Source organism: Cuculus canorus, chromosome 20 (genome assembly GCF_017976375.1).
Source record: "Cuculus canorus isolate bCucCan1 chromosome 20, bCucCan1.pri, whole genome shotgun sequence".
NCBI classification, from domain to species: domain Eukaryota; kingdom Metazoa; phylum Chordata; class Aves; order Cuculiformes; family Cuculidae; genus Cuculus; species Cuculus canorus.
Window position 1 is genome coordinate 10049675 of NC_071420.1, and position 23189 is coordinate 10072863.

General features: G+C 43.9%; 1 protein-coding gene across 7 annotated transcripts in view; it reads left to right on the forward strand.

Moving 5' to 3' along the window:
• The window catches only part of AUTS2 (activator of transcription and developmental regulator AUTS2), a 780406-nt gene that overhangs the window by 739737 nt on the left and 17480 nt on the right, over positions 1-23189 (forward strand). For 3 of the 7 annotated variants that reach the window (XM_054084891.1, XM_054084896.1, XM_054084897.1), the window contains 6 exons: positions 12719-13196; positions 14794-15047; positions 16416-16657; positions 17103-17147; positions 21144-21239; positions 22598-22669. In XM_054084891.1, coding sequence (XP_053940866.1) covers positions 12719-13196; positions 14794-15047; positions 16416-16657; positions 17103-17147; positions 21144-21239; positions 22598-22669 — 1187 coding nt within the window. The remainder of the gene's footprint in view (positions 1-12718; positions 13197-14793; positions 15048-16415; positions 16658-17102; positions 17148-21143; positions 21240-22597; positions 22670-23189) is intronic. The other 4 variants (XM_054084892.1, XM_054084893.1, XM_054084894.1 and 1 more) reach the window with 4 other exon arrangements.

Consider the following 23189-nt stretch of genomic DNA (forward strand, 5'->3'; position numbering starts at 1 on the left):
TAAGTGCTGCACTCACATCATCTGCAACTGGTGGGAGCCAGAAAGCAAATATCCTATTAAATGGACCATTGATGTTATGCATCGCATGTGACCTCCGTTCCCGTCCCTGGAATAGCTGTCTCTTCAGTTTTCTGATCTAATGTGTGATGTGTTTTGCTGAATTGACACTCAGGCGGGTGCCTTCTGGAGAGGGAAGATAAATGTGATAGTATGTGTGTTTACTTAGCGGGAACAGTGGTGATTAATGGTGCAAACTGTTTATATGTATAAAGAGTATTTCCTCTTATGGCTGGGAAAGCAGCTGCTGACAACATGGGGCTGTCCTGGGCGAGCCCTGCAATTCCTTCCCTCTGTTTGTGGCGTTGTGGGGAACTGGAACCCGCATCGACATCGGCTCACCGTGCAGTCGGCAGCACCGCCGTATGCCACACATACCATATATCCCAAAGAGCAGCTGAGCAAACTTATGAAATCAGAATTGAGGATGATTATATTGGTTCTGAGGATTAGCACAGCAGGTAGCCGTGTTGGCACAGGGCAGGGTTTGGGCTGAAGGATAAGTACACATTCTTTTTATTATTGCAGCTAATAGGAATCTGCCAGACTTTGAAGCATAGAAAAGGCTCACTGGCCACCTGTGAGCTAATCACATGGATTTGCCTCATTCTGTATTTCAGCTCACTTGGAGCCTGTAATCTAATTTCCAAACAGAGATGAGAAGAGTGAACAATTCATTTTCTACTTTACATGGCTGTGCTGGTAAACTTTTAATCCTTTTAGAATTACAGTTCCTTGCAGCGTGGAGGCAACACCACGAAGTCCTGCGTTTAGGGCTTGAATCTTTGAATGCGCCAGTTGCTGGGTAATAATTAGCCTCAGCAAGGCACAGTGTGAGTCAAAATAAAAGTTAGGAGCATAGGACGTTTTTCAAATGATGTTTTGAAGCATACGCAGGCTAACGATTTCAGTTTGTACAGAACACCCCTTGCGTTTTGGACTGCAAAATTACCCTGCGGCAGTCAGGGTTGTCTTCAACTTCAGGCTTAGCAACCCGATGTTGGTGTCTTTTTTATGTGTAGGACACTGTCGTGTTGATCTCGTATGCTACCAGCTAATAAACCATATCCTAGTTATGGCACAAGTGTGCATCTGGCAGATTTGGCTTTAATCTGGTCTTCCTTGCTGACATTGCATTTGGGGCCGAAGGTATTTATTTAGATTTTTAAGCTAGGTGCTGAGCTGATTTTACGCTGGGGTTGCTTACGCCTGCTAAAAGCCCCGTGTTTGTTCATATGGGAGTGCTTTAAAATGTGTCCCTGTGACTGCTTCTCAGTTTCTCCATGATAAGGAAAACCTCCTTGACTTGCTGTTCTGCTGTTTTCATTAAGGACAGTCAGTGAGCATACAGTAAAGGGGAGCACGGTTGCTTCTGCTGTGCAAAGGCTCTTTCACTATAATTCCATGTCTTTTTAGTGATCTATATGGACAGTGCAGATATCCAGATATCTGGGAAGAAACATTTCAGTTAGAGCCCCTTGGAAGACAACACGTGCCTCAGTAGTGAACAGGTCGTAGGTGCCTTCGTGCTGGCTTTGCTTCTTCACTCAGATTTTGTTTTCAGGTTGGTAATAAAAAACCTTAGGATCCAAAATTCCATTTTCTACAAACTATCATGGCTAGCGTTCACTGGAATTATAGTCAATCTTCTAGCAAAGTGATAGGAACGAGGGTGTACAATGGTAAATATGATATCCATCCCTGAGATGATGAGCACTGCTTGACTTCTGTTCCACGTTATGAGCTGATCATTTGGAAGGGTTGAAGATCAGACTTTTCTGATCACATGGAGATGCCTGGTAGGCTTGATGCGTTGCAGCTTGTTGTTCCTCCAGGTCTGTTGAAGAGCAGGCACTGTGCTTTGTAAGTCCAATAGTATCATAGAATCATAGAATCACCAGGTTGGAAAGGACCCACTGGATCATCGAGTCCAACCATTCCCAACACTCCCTTAAACCATGTCCCTCAGCACTTCATCAACCCATTCCTTAAACACCTCCAGGGAAGGTGACTCCACCCCCTCCCTGGGCAGCTGTTCCAGTGCCCAATGACTCTTTCCGTGAAGAATTTTTTTCTGATATCCAGCCTGACCCTCCCCTGGCGGAGCTTCAATCCATTCCCCCTTGTCCTGTCCTCTGTCACTGGGGAGAAGAGCCCAGCTCCCTCCTCTCCACACCTCCTTTCAGGCAGTTGTAGAGAGCAATGAGGTCTCCCCTCAGCCTCCTCTTCTCCAGGCTAAACAACCCCAGCTCTCTCAGCCGCTCCTCGTAAGACTTGTTCTCCAGCCCCTCACCAGCTTCGTTGCTCTTCTCTGGACACCCTCCAGAGCCTCAACATCCTTCTTGTGGTGAGGGGACAGAGCTGAACACAGTACTCAAGGTGCGGTCTCACCAATGCCGAGTACAGAGGGAGAATCACCTCCCTGGACCTGCTGGTCACACCGTTTCTGATCCAAGCCAAGATGCCATTTTACTATCAAAAATCCTATTTCACAGAGTCTTTCTGCATGTATTTATAAGGACAGAAAACCCTAACGTCATGGGTAAGTGCAGAACGAGTAGTTCAGCTGGGCTGAGCAAAACATACAACATTGTATGGAGCAATTTAGGTTATAATAGGCCCTTCGCTGTACCAAAATTCACTCTACAGGAAACCAGGAACTGTCCTGAGGTCCTTGAAACCAGAGCTGGTCGGCAGCACAACCTTTCCGATTGCGATTAACGTTGATGCAGGCTGACAAGCACAAAACAGCATCTCTCTGAGTCCTGCCAGGCTCCCGTCATCTCCCTGCCTCCACGTCTGGAAATTAATTTGACTTAGGCGAATAGTCAGATTTCGTTTCACTTGTTTATGTAGTTTCAGCGACTGGGGAGGGCTGTGGTCTGACGGGTGTCCGGTTCGCTCAAGTAATTGGACCAAACTACTCAATGTTCAACAGATGTAATGAGCAGGCTGGGAGAGCCACGGTCAAGAAAGTGAGATGTTAAGGCAAAGCAAACCTTGTAGATTAATTATGTAGGGCCTTTTACTGAGGTCAAGAAGACATCATGAAATCTTTGGTCCAGAAAGGGCCCATATTGCCTGCAGTGAATGACACAGGAGATAGTGATGCTCTGTTATGAATAACTGTAATATAAAGCTAGAGTTATCATGGAGCCTTTAATGGAATATCACATTGTTGTTTATAAAATGCTGTAGAATTACGTAAAACCCAAATCGGTATGTGCCAAGGAGCCATTGACGTTATTATGCTTTTTTCTCAGTTTTATATTCTTTTCTATTGTAATTTCTATAAAATATTTTAAGTACTCTGCCACTGTCCTGCACAGGAGGAGTTCGGTACACAGAGTCATGTTTACCTATGAAGAAATACTTTTAGTGACTACAACCTCAAAGTGGTGAAGCACAAAATAGAGTGATAGATCTTCAGTTAAGTTACAGCTATTTATTAAACCTATTCAGTAATATGGCCCTTTCCACTCACCTTTTAAATTAGACAAATTCATGGGATGTGTTTTAGCTCCATACAAGAATTTCAGACATTAGTAGACAAGCATAACTGAAAGATTTAATGAGACCCTGTGTTGACCAGGAACATTGAAATCTCATGTCTACATTTCTTGGTACAAGGCAGACCAGAAGAATTGTGCCTCAGTGAAACTGCGTTAGAGCGGATGGTTGGATGTTACCCATCTTTGGAAACACGAGCAAAATAAACCCAAGCGCGAGAATGCTGTAAAGCGACACTGATTGGTGAAGTTGATGATATGTAAGTTTAGTGGAGTAAATCTCATAGACACTAATGAGATAAAGGTGTAATTAAAAGTGAGCATTGTCATGGTCATGCTGAGCTTCATCTTGGTGTTAGGAAGAGGGGCACTGGAGTTTTTAAGCTCTGCGCTTGTGTTAACATCATGCCTTTAAAAACAGAAAGTTCTTGGCTCTAAAGAGCAAATTCACAAAGGAACTGGTGGTATGTGCCTGGTGAGTTATGGGTCTGACTCCTCTCGGGGGAAATCATTGAGTTATTGCTCTGTGTAAACACATCACACAGATCTCTTTTGTCCTTCCTACGTTAAACTGAGCTGTCATGCTAAATTTGATCAGTGTTCATAAGGTTATACTTTTCAGGCTGCTTTTGAAAGCCAGTTTTGTTCAAACTCATTCAAATAATCCCGTCACATACGAGCAGGATGAGCCAATGTCATGAGCATGTGAGGGAATATTGCAACGACATGGCCAAAGCAAATCAATGGTGAGGAAGGAGGTGGTGGGGAAACCCAATGTATTTTTCTTCCCTCGCACCTGTGATGGGGTTAACCTTGTGATAAGGCGATCCAGTCCCTGTTGAGAACTGCAGATTGTCAAGCCAGGCTGTGTTTTCTTTTTTTTAATTGGTTAGTATCCAGTACTGTTACCTCATTTACTCTTAGCAGGTTGGAGATGTTCTCACCATGCTTTGGCTTTGGCCGCAGGGCAGGTCACCATGTATTTGTGGAATAGCTGAAGGAGGAGAGGGGAAGGCGCCTTTCGGAAACGAAACCACACTAATGTTGGAGTGGACAAACCTCTGCTGACTCCTCTCTGAGAGGCAGAGGACTTCACTGTTGCGTCTTGGCCTGGGTCTCCAGGAGTTTGGTCTGCACCATGAGCAGCTTTGCCCAGCTCTATTTTGAGCGTGTGCTGGAGCTGAGCCTGTCAGGTTTGGAATAAGGACAGGCGTTCCATCCTATTCTCCCAGCACCAGTGAAGGAGACGCACACGCCACCAGCTTGCCTTATATCAACAGAGTGACTAAGTGTGTGCTTTAAAGCGCTCAGAGGGTCACATTAGGAGATTCAGTCTTGGATGATTTCGAGCGAGGGACGTTGTCTCACTGAGCTGATTTCATTTCTTTGAGGTGGCAAAGTGTCAAATAGTCAAATTGCCAGAATGGATCCAGGCTTGTAACAGGCCTTTGGGAAGATCTGGAAGACATGGCAACCACGGAAGCCTAGCGTTAGGAAGCAAGAAGCAAAGGACTGTTCCCAGCAAAACATAGCTAAGGAAGGGGAACAGGGCATTGGATTATTTTTCTTATGGTCTGTTTGCAACATGGCATTGGTTTAAGGGCAGCTTGAAGTCTCGAGTCCTCTGCCCTGAGTTGGTCAATGTGAAGGACAAGAAGGTAAACAGCAGCAGTTAGACATGGTGTAAGGGCACCAGTGGGAGTTGGAGAGAGCTCTTCGAAACCATAGAAAAACCTCCTCAGGCTGAGAGAATAGAGGCTGACAGTCAACTTAGATGAACTCCAAGCAATGCACATTAAGCCAGAACATGTGGGTGCCTCTAGCCCTGGCAGGGCTCTGAAGCAGATGGGACGAGTCAAGGCAAGAAGGTGGGTGTTACTAGAGATGGTTTGATGCAGACCTTTGCTCCTTTCTGCAGGGGGAGGCTGGGAACCACCTGATGTGATGCGAATGAGGAGTCAGATGGTGGACAATGTGGGGATGGAAATGCTTTGGTATAAATGAGTGGCCCAGCTGCTGGGGGCTGTGCAGTGTGGGTCAGCCGCTTCCTAAAGAAAGTATTGCCTAAGACATGCGGTGGGATAGCAGAAAAAAAACCAAGAAGCGATCAGGTATGTGGTGAGGGTGTCGTAGTGAGAAAGACTGGGAAGACTGGAGCTGAAGAACATACAGGAGAGGAAAGGGTAAGCAACTTGATAAAGGAATGATTATCACTGATGGTTTGTAGAGAAGTCTTTTTCTCACAGACTCGCCAGAATCAAGTGGAATTAAAAGATGAGAAATAAAAAACTTGGGGAAGGCATATTTTCATATGACACGCTGAGAAATTTACTGCGATGGGTAAGAACTTGAGAATACTCAGAAGGGTCTTCAGATTTATGTACATAAAAAGTCCATGGTTGTTACTACAATTCTAGAAAACCTTGGAAAAAAATCTCATGTTTTTGGGTATAAGCCAGTCTTACCAGTGGTCAGGAGGAGATCACATGGGTTGGACGCATTGGTTTATGTACACTGGCTGCAAGGTTTTTACACCTACTTTGGAAAAATGTGATGCAGCAGTCAGTTGTAGGACCTTCAGCCTGATTTAATATGAACTTTTCCCTTTCCCTGTGCGAGGAGGTGTGCTTTACAAATATTGTGCTTACAAAACATGGATTTCTTTACTCCAAACACAAAATTGAAACTAGAAGCTAAAGCTCTTGGTGCTCAAACCCATTATCATTAAAGAATGACTTTGTCAGCGTCACTTCCCCCATGGGAAATTTGCCAGCCTGTTTGGGAAAAGTCCGCTTCTGTAAGCCCTCCGGTGCTCGGAGCTGACTGAGCACTGACGAGTTGCGTAGTTAATGATAGAATTTAATGCTTCCTAACGGGAAAGGTTAGGAAACCAAGAGATTTTCCCTCCTGGAAATAAACCTTTGGCTGTGCGTGCGTGTGTATGTGTGTACTTTGAGGCAGGGTTGAGGTACCATGGTGTTGCTTTCTTCTCACGTCTCTTAGGATGTTACAATTGCATGCATCTATTCCTAATAAGTTAAAAATGTGATGATTGCTGCTCGACAGGGGGGTGTTGGGAAGTTCTGTGCCTCACTTTCCTCTAGAAAGCTGTATCCCATTCCTTTTTACTAAGTAACAAGACACCATTTAAAAAAAAATCAAACATCAATTGCTTTCAATATGTTACTCCCATTGTGTGGGGTATAGGAGTTACGTTTATGGCGTGTGTTCTGTGGAACAGCTGGGTGAAATAAGTAGTTTCATGTGAAATATTGGAGGACTCTGCTTTCGCAAATCAAGGCCAGAAGCAGCTCAATGACTGAAGAATCATCAACATCTTGTGCAATTCCACTAAGTGCTCCTTTTCATTGATCTGCAACTTTATTGTTGACAATTAAATCCGTTTCAACCCAGAAGATAACCATTTTTAACAAGAGGTAGCAAAATCTTTTGTCCTGAATGATTTTCTTCTCCGTTTTGTAATTAAGTACAAAGTGTGTCGCAAGTCTTGCTATTCAGTTGTATTAAATACCTGCTTATTGTGGAATAATTGGTATCAGTAGATGACAGAGCTGCTAGGAACCATGCTTTCAAAGGCACGTTTTTAATTTGCATAATCAAATACTTTGTTAGCGTCCTTGGAAATCAGGATGAAAGATGACTGTGTGCTAAAAATGAAAAATTGGTTTTAGCAAATTATGTGTATCCGGTGCAACAGATAAGTTGCTCTGGGGCCTTTATGATCCGCGTTGGCTGGTGTACCAATAACCTCCTCTACCCTTTGCAGTAATAGTTTCTGTCATCTGCCTTTATTTATCCAAATGTTTCATTGACCAACGTCTAATCGATATGAAATGTACAATCAGGTCTTAAATCTGATTAATTATTTCAAGCCCTGTAAAATGCTTGTTGAAGTATCCCTCTCAGGGCCAGCGATCAGCAGGGTACGCATTTTTCTGCATTCCATTGACTTCCAAGAAGTTATAGGGGTTTGTATTGGTTTTGACAGTTGGCACCAATGGCTCACTTATCCATGTTAAAACTGAAGAAAATAGTTCTATAGGTTTTGAAAAGTTATAATTTTTTTGAAAGATATAATTTTTTATCTCACGCTAAGAAGTTTGCAGAAAATTTTAGTTAGAGGTAATCTTGTCAAGAGAAGAGTTTAACTTATTAAAACAGTGAAAGAAAAAGAATGCTATTTTTTAAATTAAATAAAGCTATAAAAGATTTCCTTGGTAGGTTGAATGCTCAGTCCCAAAGATAATGCTGCAAAACACTGAGAACTCCTATAACTTTCCTACTTGTGCAATAAGGACTCTGAGTTTAGTCCAAAACCCGCTCAAGAGAATGGAAAATTCAGTGTTGGTTCTGGATTGCTCTCTTAAAATGCCCACTCTAACCCTAGGGTGGATGTAGAGAGGCTGAATCCCAGCATGGATGGAAGGAGTGACAGGGTATCACATAGCTTACTTTCTGAATCAAATCCAGTTACTCCAGACCTGGACATGGAAAACTGGGGTGATTTTGTGTTTAGAAAAAAAAGGTTTGGCCGCTCTAAGTTGACAGCATCGTGCAAGATGTTGTCTAAAGAGACTTAATTCACCAGGTACCATCAAGTCAAAGACACCAAGTTCACACATCCTTGGTTGCCACTTGGGACCTGGCCAGGTCGATGATGCTACTGCTCTCCTCATGAAATGCCCTGTGCTGGCACTTAACATGTCTTGCGGTCTTTGGTGCAACCAAACATGTTGAGCCTGTCTGCAGACAACACTTGACCAGGCAAAATCAGAGCGTTCGTTATTGGTCAATCTCTGGGAATTTAAAATTTGGCAAATTCCAACACAGCCTTTTTGTGAACAGAAGAACAGTTGGGTTTGGTCTTGTGGCTTTGATGTTCTCAGCTGGCCACCACTGCCCATCCTCCAGCTCTTCTGGATCACCCAAATGGTACGAAGGAGCCAGAACACAGAGCTTAGGTCGAATTTTATTGGTTTGCGGATTAGGAGGAGTGGCAACTGCATTTCAACCGAAAGCTGCATATAACCTGTGTTCATGATGAAAATCGATGTCTTTTAATGGAAGTGTTTGCATGCACCGTGTATGTCTCTGTTAACAATGTCTGTACGATAACAGATACAGGTATAAATATAAATGCATATGTATTACACGTAACATATGCAAACACATGGGAGTACACGTGTCTGTGCGGATGTTCGTAGAATGTGTATAAAATATAAAGTAAACTCACAGCTGCAGAGTTGTCTCTCGTTCACACGCAGTCATCTGGTTTACTTACAGTTCTTCTCAGCGTGGCCTTGGCTTCTCCTCTGGTGTTATTGAGTCAACTGAGTAATAATAACGTAGACACAGCCAAGTGCTAACTGTGCTGTGTTAGTCGGAGGGGGCTGAGCCCTGTGTCTCGAGAGATCCCCAAAGTGTGTGTTCAGTGAAAAATAGAGGAATTTGAGATTTAAGACACATCAAAGGGCATAGACAGGAAAAGAAGATAACAGAAGTTGCATGTCCTGTCTGGGTGGGACAAGCTTAGCCAATGCTTTTCTTCAGTCCTCAAAGAGCGTTGAATTATGGCTTTATTTCTTTTTTGGTAAAAAAGACTGACTGGTGTTGGATGCAAAATTGACCCTGTGGGAGAAGGGAAGCCTGTGTCGGCTCAAAAGTTGTGTCACAGTTGCTGCTTTTCTGAATAGCAATGAAGTAGTTTTACTTTATCCAAAATCAAGGATGGAGACAACCATCAAATTAAGTTGGCTTGCTCGTTTCTTTAGCTGTTGGGTGGAAATTAATTTCTATGATGTGTAAACTCAGAAAGTTGGGTAGTAGTGGGTTTGTCTGTGTCGTAGTGATGTGAAGGATTTTTTCCCCCTGAGTTTTCGCACCAAGGTAGTCCATCAACGTTCAAAAAGAACGGAATGTGCAAAGGGATACTGGGAGAAAAAGAGTAATCTTGTGCATATGACCTTGAAGTACCATTGATGTGGACTTGAGTCTTCCTTCTGAAACATGTAATTGATAGCGTTCATCACTGATGTGGGATTTCAGCTCCCTAAATAGATGCTGTGGGATGAAGAATTCTTTCTGGTTTATAGATCATAATTATCAGCCAGGCGGGGATGTGCGTACCAGGTGCAGCAGCGTTAGAGAGATGCCCAGACATGCGATACTGTTTTGGGGCTGTAGTGTAAGTGCAAAGGTGTACGACGGAGAGAGGAAGAAACTGCTCACGTTCAGAGTTTGACATTTGGAATAACATTATCTTACTAAATACAGCATCTTCTAAGCTGCCAACAGGAATGGTACCTGAGGGACTGTGTAATGAAGATGTAAGCAGCAGCAAAAAATACCCAGGGGACACTGGGATTCATAGCCCTTTTCTCCAGGGGAGGAGGAGCGCCTGCATGACGAACAAACTCCCCAGCCGAGAGCTGTGCTGAATAAACGCTACACACACGAGAGACACTAAAAATATCAAATGGAAAGGTTTAATGAATGCACTGAGTGCAGAGTGTTCTCCATAGCTTTGGAAGTATAACCTCTGCGGGATTTTCAAACCATCTACTGTGTATTCATCTTGTAGGGACTTTCTAACGACAAGGCTAAGGCCTCATTATTCTGCCTTTCTATCCAAACCCCAAAATGTCGTAAATTTTGCACTTTTAAGGACTTGGAACATGGATCCACCTGTCCTGAACAAACTGCTGCTCATTTCTGTCCTCCTTGGGGACCTGTCTTAACAAGGATGGTGATCGCACTCTGTCTAAGAATGTTTCATAAAACAGGATTGATCCAAAGAATTAATGGATTTTCTTTTATTGATAACTTGCAATTTCATTGCAATAAGATAGACCTTAGGCATGGAGCAGAGTCATTATTTGTTCCTCCAGAGTCTCACTCTTGCCCCCATAATCTTCTGATCGAGATGTGTGCAGGACTATCTGTGCCCGCTACAGACTGCTTACACCAAAAGGGATTCGAGTACATCCTCATCAAATAATTCTGGTTTTCTCCCCCTCTTTCTGTCTCTCTCCTTCTCCTTTTCACCTCCCCAAAAGACTTCTTCTCCATCTCCCGCCCACAAACCGTTAGGCCAAGCTGAACTCTGCTTTACCAGCCTGCTCACCATTGCTCAAGGCCTGGAAAATGCTCAGGAAGAGGGGCCAGCGCGTTTTGCTGGGCTGCATGAAATGAAACCCAAGTGATGCTCTGTTCCACACGTTTCTGCCAGGCTGCTTCTGGCAGCTCTAATGATGGGAAGGTTGGCAAACACCATTGTGTGACCCCGGCTATGGACTGGCAGAGCACACTCACCATCGTCTTTATTCGCCCTCCTTTACTTCAGGGTTTGAACAGCATAGCTGTCAACAATTTTCTCTGAATATATGTTATTTTATTATGCATTTCTTCATTTTACCCTCTGAAAATTGACAGAAGAACAAGTAAAGTTTTCATGTCTTAAGAATATTGAGAACCCTGCATGCTTTTTAATTACAGGCTTACCCAAGTGCCTTTAAATCTTGTGTGTTTCCCTTATGCTTCGTTTCCGTAATTGCCAAAAATCCAACTTTTCAGAGTTGCTGTGCGATATGCCCTAACTGGTGCTTCTGCTTCACCCTGCCAGGCTGCAGGCATTGCCTTTTCCAGTCTTGTTTAAAGGACTGTCATGCATCCTCGGCAGATGGGAAGTGATTCGAACGGGAAATTGCTGTAGAGCTCCAGTGAGCAGAGCTCCACTGCAGGAAATGTTAAAATTAGAATATTCACTATTATTGAAGTCATTCCATGACCAGGCAACCAAAACCTGGGTTCCTACTAAATCCAGTTTTAAGGTTGAGACCTCATGTAATGAGGTACAGAGCTCACATTGCGTTCATTCCCGCAGCGGGTCAGTAAGGAAGGGATGGCAGAGTAACAGTAATAGAAAACAGTAATACTACATAAGGCGTCTCTTCTCTACCAGGAGCTTTGTGTTGAAGAGAGTTATTGCAGAAGGAAGGTGATGGGTGGCTGCACACACGGGCAGTGTGTGTTGTCTGACTCCCCTGTCTTTAAGGAAAATATATTCAGGGCGAGCATGTTGCCTTCTCAACTTCATCAGCCGTAGGGATGTCTACAATTAATGTCACTGAAAGTTTATTCTGTTGCTTTGGCAGCCCAGGCAATGGAGATATTGCAGTAAATGTATAATAGTAATTCAGGATAAAGGAACGTGCCTAGCAAACCAGTTCTCCAAGGAGAGAATGAGGTGGAGCCTGCCTTCCTGCGGAGCTCTCGCCCTCGCAATGCCACGATTTGTGCTTACCTGATGCAGTAGATAATTTCAGGTGACTTAGATTACATCTTAGAAAGAAATGTTTTCTTGTGAGTGTGGGGAGACCCTGACCCAGGCTGCCCGGAGAAGCTGTGGCTGCCCCATCCCTGGAGGTGTTCAAGGCCAGGTTGGATGGGGCTTGGAGCCCCTGATCCAGTGGGAGAACTGGGTGATCTTTTAAGGTCCCTTCCAACCCAAACCATTCTATGAATCTATAATTAACGGACTGAGTTTTGCCCGGTACGCATACAGATTACCTTCACTCACAAGTTTATCAGCACTGATTCGTGGCCCTAAATCCTGGAGTCATGGGATTATTGTGCAAATCTAACTTTTCTTTAAAACTGGTGAAATACTAGCATGGTTGCATGAGAAAGTTGGGAAACGCATCCATAGGAGACAAGACCAAGGAGGCAACTATGGAGGAACTGATGTGCTGCAGAGACAGAAGCAAAGCACAGCCCCTCCTGGTGTTCCTAAGGAGGAGGTGGGGATTTGGGACAAGATCTGACTCAAGATTTTGAGGGCACGTGAACCACTGCGCTGGGCTGTACTTTTGCGTGCTTGCTTTTTCGTACGTTAATGAGGACAGTAGAAACTTTCTTCTTACCGTAAAATAGGAAGAGTATTCCGAGAAGAACATGAGGATTGGGGATGCTGGTGGAAATTACTCTGGATTTCATTTGGTTTTTCACTGGCACGAGCCTTGCTGGAAACAAAGAGTAACTACTCACAGTGCGCCTCTGGCACAGCGGTTCATTTGGTTTTTCTGGTCTTGTCTCACACTTAACTGTTTTATCACTGTCTCTTGTTGTTGCAGATAAAGAGTTAGGAGTCAGTACGCTCGCTGAAAATGACGACCCTGGTGCTAGGGGCCCGGCTGTCCCGAAAATATCAGGACTAGAAAGGAGTCAAGAGAAGAGCCAGGACGGCAGTAAAGACCCCATCCTTGAGCCTGTGGTGCCTAAAGACCCTTGTCCTCAGGTGACACAGCCTTTGGCGCAGCCCCAGTTGGAGCCGCAGCCCGAGGCGCCCTGTCCCAGCCCTGCGCTCGCCCCGCGGCCGGAGGCTCCTGCCCAGCCGCCCCCGCCGCCAGCCACACAGTTGCCACCGGCCCCAGAAGAAGCCACTCGCCCGCCCGTGCCGCAGCCACCCATCCAGCACCCACCTCGGCCGCAGTCCCCGGTGCAGCCAGCCCATCCAAACCTCCCTCCAGTGCAGCCCCATCCAGCCTCTCAGAGCCTCTCGCAGCCACTCTCTGCCTATAACAGCAGCAGTTTAAGCCTCAACAGCTTAAGGTAAGTGAACAGAAACGTGTGCCTGTTGAAGCCTCGTGTCTTTGCAGACTTGGTGCCTGGTGGTGATGTTTTACAGTGCCTGGAGGAAGGGGAGATGGTTAGCTAAAGGACAGGAGTGACAGCACACGGCATCTCAACACTGGGGAGTAAAGGAGTCTTTGTGCGTTTTACCTCGATACCTTCCACGAAATGAGCCAGGATCGCTTTGTTTCTGATCTAGTGTTCCCATAAATGCTCGGTATTCTCAAGCACTTAATTAATTTGCTTTTCCTTTCCCTGCCTGTCATTGCATACACAGGTTTTTGGAGGGGATTTTGTGCAATGTAGACCAGGAGAAGGAAATCCCAGTTCTTGCAGGTTGGACTGCTCTCTGGGGGCTAACTTTTTGTACTCCTGTCCCTGTGGATATCACCTGCTTTTTCCGACTAATGACATGCCCTAGAGCAAGAAGTATGGCGCAGCTGCTCTTGGCCCTGCTGAAAGCCGAGCACAAATTGTTTGGCACCGATGACTATAAGCTTAATTTTTTCCTGCACTGCTGACACCTTGCAGTCTTTAGTATTTGTCTCTTCACCTGGCCACAGTGAGATAAATCTCACCTCTTATAGGGGATAACAAAGATGAACAGCAAGATTAAAGAACACGTTCCCAGGCACCTGTGATGTCTCCTTGACTCAAGGACCTAAGGTTTCCCTTACTCCAAGCTAATGGTGTCAACACTAGGTCATCTTTCCCCAAATCTGAAATTCCAGCAGACAGATGGTGTCTTTCAAGACCTGGTGAACCAGCAGTATGGTTGCTTCAGGGTTTAACTAAACACTGGGAGGTGTTTAGGGCTTTGATTTATTTTTAACCAAGTTGGTGTTGCTTGTCTTTAAAAGTCACAGCAACAGAAGCGTGTCGCTACGTGAAGTAATGACAAGTAGAATTAAGCACTGCGTGAATATGTTTTAAATACTCATTAGTAGGAAATGAAAACTAGAAAATTGCAACCAATGTCATTGCTAATAGTTATTTTGCTGACTTGCTTTTTCTCTTCATATTGTAGGGGTAAAGAGAGGCATTAAATGCACAGAAAGCATCTATCCATTGTTGCCTTCCTAAAGTCGTTTCACATTTTTTGCAGTCTTTCATCATACTAAGTCACAGCACACAAAAAAAAATTAAACTTTTATTAATGCATTGATCACTGATTTTGAGCTTCGTTTGCCTGAAAACATGAAATAGAGGCAGTCATGTAGAAATGACCTGATAATTAAGTAATGAATGCACAGGGCTGATTACTCTTTTGTGTGTCATTCCTGTGCTGTTGGAGGGCAGAATATCAGCCTCTTACAGAAAGCGAGAATATGGCTCAGGTTTTGAGACCATAGGAAGTAAAAGACACCAGAACAGGTACAGCAGATGGTTGGAAGGAAGGTGTATCACAGTGGTTTGTCTAGCAAAGTAGAGCAGTAACTTGCATTTGTAATATATAAGTTCCATTAGTAGTGTGTTGAACATGAGCCATGCATAGCTTGGTGGGGTTGTGTTTGTGCACATTTGGAGCTTTTCTCTCTTCCATGCAACGCTTAATTGCTTTTCTTTTCATTAACAGCAGCAGCAGAAGCAGCACTCCTGCCAAGACTCAGGCCCCTCCTCCGCACATCTCTCACCATCCCTCGGCCTCACCATTCCCCCTCTCCTTGCCCAGCCACAGCCCGCTGCATACCTTCACGCCCACCCTCCAGCCCCCCGCACACCCACATCACCCCAATATGTTTGCCCCTCCTACGGCTTTACCTCCTCCACCTCCATTGACGTCAGGGACACTGCAGGTTCCAGGCCACCCAGCTGGTAGTACCTACTCAGGTAAGAGACAGACGGATCGTGGCCTGACAGGGTCTGGTCTGCACTTCCTACCTGACCGTAGGAAGCCCATTCTCCAGTTTTAGTGAGAATAATTCCTCTTGGTCCGTTTGTCTGGGAAGGGCTCAGCCTCCCATCTGAGGCCAGGCTGAGAGAGTTGGGGTTGTTCAGCCTGGAGAAGAGAAGGCTTCAGGGAAACCTTGTAGCAGCCTTCCAGTACTGAAAGGGGCTCCAGGAAAGCTGGAGAGGGGCTCTTGATCAGGACATGCAGGGATAGGATGAGGGGGAATGGTTTTGAGCTGAAAGAGGGGAGGTTGAGATGAGATTTTAGGAAGAAGTGTTTTCCTGGCCCAGAGAAATCATGGATACCCCATCACTAGAGGTGTTCAAGGCCAAGTCGGACAGGGCTTTGAGCAACCTGATCCAGTGGCAGGTGTCCCTGCCCATGGCAGGGTGTTGGAACTGGATGGGCTTTAAGGACCCTTCCAACCCAAACCTTTCTATGATTCTTTCTGTGTTTCAGTGAGGGCTGTTGGTTGGGAGGAGGCTGTACTTATTGCTGGCCAATTTGAAGCTGGTAACCACCTAGACCTACCCAAAGACTTTTTTTCTCTTCTGGGAGTGAATAGATTTCGAAAGCTGTGCTTTTTCCATGTCTATTTTTTCTCCCTCTGTTGAAAGCATGCTAGAGCTCTTAATGTGCGTTCACAGAATCTGTGACCTCCTTTACTGCAGGAGGTCTATGAATCTGTGAACATCTTTACTGCAGTTGTGGTCTCTTCTCAGTGTTGCATCCCTGACTAAAGGGAAGGTCTCCAGTGGCTGTGCACAGCGGTCCTGAGCTCAAATACCTGCAAGATTTTGTGTGGCAGTGGAGAAAATTGTGCTCTTTTATATTTTGACTGAGGGGCGACCTAAGGTGTCGGTTCCTCTTACGTCACTGAGAGAGAACTCGGAGAAGAAAGTGGAGGATTATCGGTATTGGAATGACTCTTCTGTGTCCACGCAGTGGGGTACTCATTAGCCACAGCCACTCAGTGTTTACTCACTCCAGGTTACCCACACCTCCTCACCTATATAGGAGGAGTGTATCCATGTCCGTACAAATTTAGGGAGAACGCCGAGGAGGAGGTTACAGCAATGCTGTAATGAAGACAGGCTTGGTGACAAAGGGGAAATGGAGACTTTCTTCTGTCTCTGAGGCTTCTGGGGAAGGTCTGAGGGAGCTTTCATACCTGGTACAGTGTCGTGATTTATCACCAGGAAGTTTTAAATACAGCGTTGCTACCAGAGCCAGGAAAAAAATAAGTGGCACAAGGTCTGGGCAAGTCCCTGAGCTCACAGGGGGTTGTTTTGCTCTTTGTATTTCAGAACAAGATCTTCTCCGTCAGGAACTAAACACGCGATTTTTGGCCTCGCAGAGCGCAGATCGCGGGGCCTCCCTGGGCCCGCCACCGTACCTGAGGACCGAGTTCCACCAGCACCAGCATCAGCACCAGCACACACACCAACACACACACCAGCACACCTTCACGCCTTTCCCTCACGCCATCCCACCCACTGCCATCATGCCAACGCCAGCACCGCCCATGGTGCGTACCCCAGGCAGAAATGTGAGGATAAGTAGAGCACAACTCTATTCTTTATTACAAAACTTTAAGCATTTGCCAGGTTGCGGGGAAAGAATATTCTGCTGCCCCGGTGTGGTCGGGCAGGAGAGAAAGGGCTGTCCCTTCCTTGCTGTTGTCACATGTGATAGGTTCAGGTGGCAGCGCAAGGGCTGAGGGACGAGGCTGCTGGCCGAAGGAGCACTCACGTGTGGGACCTCCCAGTGCTTGGAGTGGTGCACGATGGTGCCTCCTCCTTTTTGCCGTCTCATAAAGACCTTGTTTTACCTTGACAAAAAAATAAACCCCAAACGGTTTCATTGGAAACTAATTTTCTGCGTATTTTTTCCTCTCTGTTGGTTGCCAAATAATAGAGTAGTCTTCTATTTTACCAACAGAAGCGAAGCAAGGAAATATAAAGTAACTAGTTTGTGCTTTGATCCCTTTGCAGTTTGACAAATACCCTACAAAAGTTGACCCCTTCTACCGTCACAGTGTGAGTTTTATTACTCTGTTTAAAACTGACTTAACTCCCTTTCTGTGGTGGGCTGGGATCACCACTCAATCAATGGCACAATGTCAAATCTCGCCCTAATCATCACTCCAGGATTTACCATTATCGTTCTTGGTTGCTTTGGCTTTCGCAGGCTTGCATTTGTGGTGCTTGTTTCTGATAAAGATGCAGTATCAGCTTTTCCAATCAAAAGATCTCTTGCTCAGACACCATTTGAAGACAGGGTTGATGAGAAAAAGATGAGACAGAAGAGCTGACTGTTCCATGAAGCAGGGGAGAGCAGTAATTGCATCGCTGTGCTTCAGTTGTGCCACAAACCCTTAGACTGATATTTTTCCTTAGAAACTTGAAATGAAATGACAAACTATCATACAAATCCTTCAGGGATAGGAAATCTAATAGTTTTCCTAATATATCGTATTTTGGTTTATAAAATCCGAAAACTTGTCTTATTTTTCAGACTTTAAAGGCACATCTGATCCACTGGGCTTGTTACGTTTTGAAAGCTCTGTTTGATGACAGCGATACGAATCCAGCGATGTGCACTAAGATGTGTTTAGCTAAGAGCTACCAAAAATCTTATCTGTTGAGATAAACTCAATGTTCTAGTTAATTGTAAAGCTTCTGCTCTTGAGGGTTTGAATCTACTGATTCATTTTCAGCTCAAATATGGGTTACGTTTCCTTCATCATATTGGCAGAAGCAGGTACCTGGTTGACTCTGACAAGAAGTTCTAAACCCTGTTGAGATGTTTTGATGAGCGAAGGAGTACTGCATCAGCACTCAGAAATCTGCAAAGCACTTGGCTTTACGTGTTGGTTTTGCTTAGAAGTGGAACTGGGCAAAAAAAATACTGGTTAGGATGATAACGTGATGTTCTCTGCTGCAGCGATGAAACCGTGGGCCTGTTAACGTGCCAGTAGAACAGGCAAAGTCCTGCTAATTGCTGACACCTCTGTGAGTAACTTTAACTCTATGAGAGTGTTGACAGGATCCGAGCTCTCGGAGTATTAGGCAAATATTTAAGCCTACGATAATCACTTTTACTCAAAAGGGTAATGCTGCTCATTTCATCATTGTTTGCAAAATTGCACTCGTATTTGCTGAGCTTTACGTGGATTCAAGAGATACGCTATCGTCCATGTGGTATGTTGATTCAAGCGGGAACACGGAACTGGGAAATAAGTAAACGAATTTGAGACAAATAAAGCACAGAAGTTGACATGTAATATAGGAAAGATTGCAAAAGTCTCCAGCTGGACATGCTTTTCAAATTCAGTGACATAATCTCTTAGGGATCTGGCAGCACCTGAATGGTATAGGTCACGGTGTTGGCCCTTTAGAATAAGGAAAGACTTCCCGTTGTTCTCTGTAAGCTGCTGGGCTCTGCTGTTGAACTTGGCCAAGCTCCGCCAGCTGAGGACTGGGCCACTAACGCCTCACCTGCCCTTCCTTCACAAGAGGTTTGTCCTTGTGAAGTGTTTGCAGAACAATCGCTGTTGTGTCTGTTGGATATTTAGCAAGCTGATACCGGAAGATCAACACGATGGCTACAAGTTACATTGGATTAACAGTCTGTTAACCTACACCAAGGCTGTAGTAGCCAAGGCATTTCAGCGCAATCTCTTCTGCTCTGGCTATAGGTTCTGGAGGTAACAGAGGAGCTCCTTGCATCAGTGTCCTGAGCAGCTCCAGTATCAAAAAGCGTAGTGTCGCTGGCAGAAGTGCACACCCAACGGAGCTTTTCCTGTTTTAGAACAACTGTGAAACTGTACACCTTTTCCTGGGGGCATGAGTTCCCACACCAAAAATACAAATATCTGAAAAAAAGCTGACAATGTTTTTAAAGCTTGGAAGTGAAATTTGCAGGAGAACAAGGTCTGTTTGAGTTTAAATCAGTCTACTTCAGAATAAGGAACACAGCTCACGGAAGCTCAGGGAGAGTTTTAAAACAGTTTTCTTTCCTGGCGTCTTTGGTTTCTCCGTCTTTTCTCTTCCTGGGGTGTGGCCTTTCCCGCAGTTAATTCTGGGTCTGGCTTAGCGTTACGTTGCGCCCGGCCCCAGGAATACTGCGGGTACAATGCTGGGCCCTGAAGGAAGCTCGAAGGGGAAAGTGTTGCACAAAAGAGAGTGGATTCTGGAGAAAAGGGAAACACTGACTGTGAAAAATGTATTTTGAAAGCTGGAGAAATTAAAGTGATGCAAAGAGATCCTGGAGATCCAATGTTTAAATTTTATTAATAATTCTGACCTTGAGGAAAGGTCACATTTAATTAACTTACCAGTTGTTATAGAACGTTAAGGAAAGCATTCCTTATTATTAGTCATAGCCAATGGAATATTAACTGTTACATCTCTTGCCATCGTTTGGAATTCGTCCATTGCACACAGAATGAAAGGCAGAAGACACTGGAAGATTTATAACACATTTTACTCATTAAAAGTTCTTGTATATGAGGACACGTCTCTCCTAATGATTTCTCCAATGCCTACAGTTCAGTTTCAGCTCATCTAAAACTGCTTTCTGCATCACTGAATGGAGCATGTCCAAATAAAATAGAATTAAAAACAATACAAGCATGTTCTGAAAGGAGACTTGATACTGTGCGTTTAAACCAAGGAAATCCTTTTATACCCATAATATACTGAAATATTTTCTCAGCTTTTCAGTAAACGTAATATGAATAAATGACCTTGCAATATAAGCCAGTGGAAGGAAAAAGGATTAAGAAAAGCACAGGCACATGGCTGGCGTAAACACATTTATCAAACCTTCGCGATGCCGATTTGCTCTGGGATGTGATTTCCTCAGCGATTGCCCTCTCTGCATGTCCAGTCTTTTACTTTGCCCAGTCCTGCTTCTGTTCTGTTGGCCATTAACTCATTCTTTTTTTGTAGCGTACGGTAGATTGATTTGTGATCAGCTGTGTTCAGAGGTGAATTTGTATCAGCCAGATGAAAACCCGTGAGGTTTTTGGCTGGCAATACCTGTGGAGTTAGCAGCCATCCCCTGTTAGATCCTGACATTTCACAGGGAGAACGTATTTGTCGTGTGATGCTTTGAACCCCCGACTCCTACCTGAAAGCAATTTTGGGTCTAATCTCAGCCTTTTTCCATGAAATTGGGCGAGTTAGCTGTGTTACAACATGAGTAAAAGGTTCACAGCTGGACCACGGAGACGAGATAAGATTTGGATGTTACGGCTTACTTGCTTGTTTCCCCCGTGTTTGTCTGCATTTGTACAGAACAGCTTTTGGTTCCTTTTCCTAAATTCTCCTAGAACATTGGGATCAGGGAGGTCAGTGGAGATGTGCGCTTTTTGTTATACTTAGCAGTCCAGCTTTATAAAAACAGTATCTTCCACTTTGGGAAGGTTCTGCCTCAGCATTTTGTTTAAATAATGATTTTTAACAAATCAGATTGTCTCTCTGTAATATTGGATACGGCAGGATATCCTCTCAGACAGGCTAATGAAGTAAGAATTGTGCTTATTTCCCTCATTTCCTACAGATACTATTAAAACCCTAACGTACTAATGGAGTTTTAATGATCCTAGAACTCGTAAGGGTTTTTTCTACTTAGTAACAGTGGATTTCTGAGTCCTACTTGGCTCAGTATCCTGCCTTTTCTCCCGAAATGGTTTGCAAACTGAAACCATTTAAAATCTCTATCCAATTAAAAAATTAATAATTGAAAAAAAGAAGTCTCTCTTGCCCTCTGATGGCCTAATCCAGGGGACGGGTTGCTGGCTTTATGATTTTGGAACTGCTTTTGAGCTTTGAACGTCATGACATTTGTGAACATTTCATGGACTGCTTTAACTAACATTGTTGCAACGAGATCACTTCAGTGCTTCTCAGTTTTCTCCATGTACCATTTCCCTAATGTTATGCAGGAATGCTTTTGCTATCTTGTTCAGCTCCCTGTCTTTGTGGTGATGTGCACTTGTATTTATGTTTTCTGTCTTTTTGTTACAGCTGTTTCACTCCTATCCTCCAGCTGTATCAGGGATTCCTCCCATGATTCCCCCAACTGGCCCCTTCGGCTCGCTACAAGGAGCATTTCAACCCAAGGTAAGAGGGATAATTTGGATATCTGTGACTACTGAAATGCACTTGGGTTTGAGCCGGTTTAGGCTTAGAATGTGGTTCGGATTCTGGAGCAAACGAGATCTTAGTTACAGCCTAATTCCATGGAGGACAATGAGCTCTTCCCAAATTTACTATGAAGATAATTATTTCTCATTAGGTACAGACAGATCTACGTACATCTTTAAAATATATATATATATATATATAAGGGCATAGTTAATTATAGAAGCAATATAATTAGTTCTCAGATAGTGTGCGTTACTGTAAGGTCATGTAATAATCAAGATTTTAAGAACTCATGATCATTATTGTTTACTCGTTTCCATAATTACCTCCCAGCTCCACCACAACGCAGCGCACTGATTTAGCTCTCCTCTCATTTGTGATAGCTGGGATGGACAAATGTGATGAGTTTGGGTTTTTTTTTCCTTTTGTTTTCGTGAAGTCACTCTTGATTTATAAGTGGGAGGAAATCATGGTCTGCAGTCTGTAGGCTTTGCAACTAAAGACTGAAATCAGGGCTGACATTTCTGCAGAGAAGACACCTCCTTTCTCAAATTGGCCCATCCACTGTAATGACTGAATATGTAAATTGCAGTTCATTAGTGGAATTCTTCGTCTGTATGGTAATCAGACTGTTAAAAACTCTTACCTAATTGTTAGTTATACTGTAGCTGATGTCTTTTTTTCCCTTCATTTTAACATAGGAAGATGTTCTGTCTAAATGTAGGGATTGTTTTTTTCTTCACAAAGATGCATTTTGTTGTATTAGCTGAATATTTACAGTCAAATCATGGGGAAAGCTTTATTTTTTTTTTCAACTGGATGTTGCCTTTTCTAGATATCCATATGGGAACAGTTCATTGTCGCCTGAGTCCTTGTACAGTGACTGAATAGGTTCCTGATGCTTTGTTTGCTGCCAGTCGGGGGAGCGATTTTAGGCAGTCCCAGAGCATTACTGATAAGCGACAGAGCCTCAGCTTGGTTCTCCAAACGCTACTTTAGACGCAGTACTATAAGTTTTGTTGCTAATCAGGTTTTCCATAGTGGAAAGATTTTCCAGTGTAGCAGTCGCTGTTCCCTCACATTTCAGATTACGTTAAGTAATGGGAAGTTGGTGGATAATGAGAGTTTGAAAAAAAAAAAATAATACATATATCAATAAGTGGATCATAATGGTTATCCCTTCCTCTTTAAAAAGTATCGTCATTGCTCAGGTAATGCTAATAATAAAAAAAAGTATTATTTTTTTACTTTCTGTTTCTTTTCTGCGTTGTTTTACTCATTAATGCTGTTTTTCCTTGTTTTACTCATTAATGCTGTTTTTGTGACATTTCCAGACTTCCAATCCTATTGATGTTGCAGCCAGACCTGGAACTGTCCCCCACACCCTTCTACAGAAAGATCCACGGGTCTGTAGGAAATGTTCTGTTGTTCTTAAGTAAAGCTATTCCTCCTGAAAGCCCTGAATGCCAGAGCTACTGCCTTCACTATGTCCAGATTAACATCCTAAAACTAACACTTACCTGAACTGTTTAAGTCAGTGAGAGCTAGGGAAGTCATGCAAGAACAATTTAAATCCTGATCGTTGCTTCTCTTCGTGACTAGCAAAAGCAAACAGATACTGTGCAAAGGAAGAGCTCTTTCCTTGCTGGCAGCAGGCATCCCCACGAGCCCAGGGGTAAAGGCATAAAAAGTCAATTCAACATAGAAATGTACAAACCTCTCCCAAGATTTATGTTTATACTCTGTAATTGTTTTTAATGTAGGTAATGACAGTTATTCCCTTGGTTACTGTATCATTGATTGCACCAGTGAAATACGGATGCACTTTATTGATCACTTGGCGCCTCCGGATTTTTGAGTTCTGGCGTATGTGAACAGCATTTATTGTCTCAGCACTTTGTCTCGTAGCCTTTTTTTGTTCTTTAC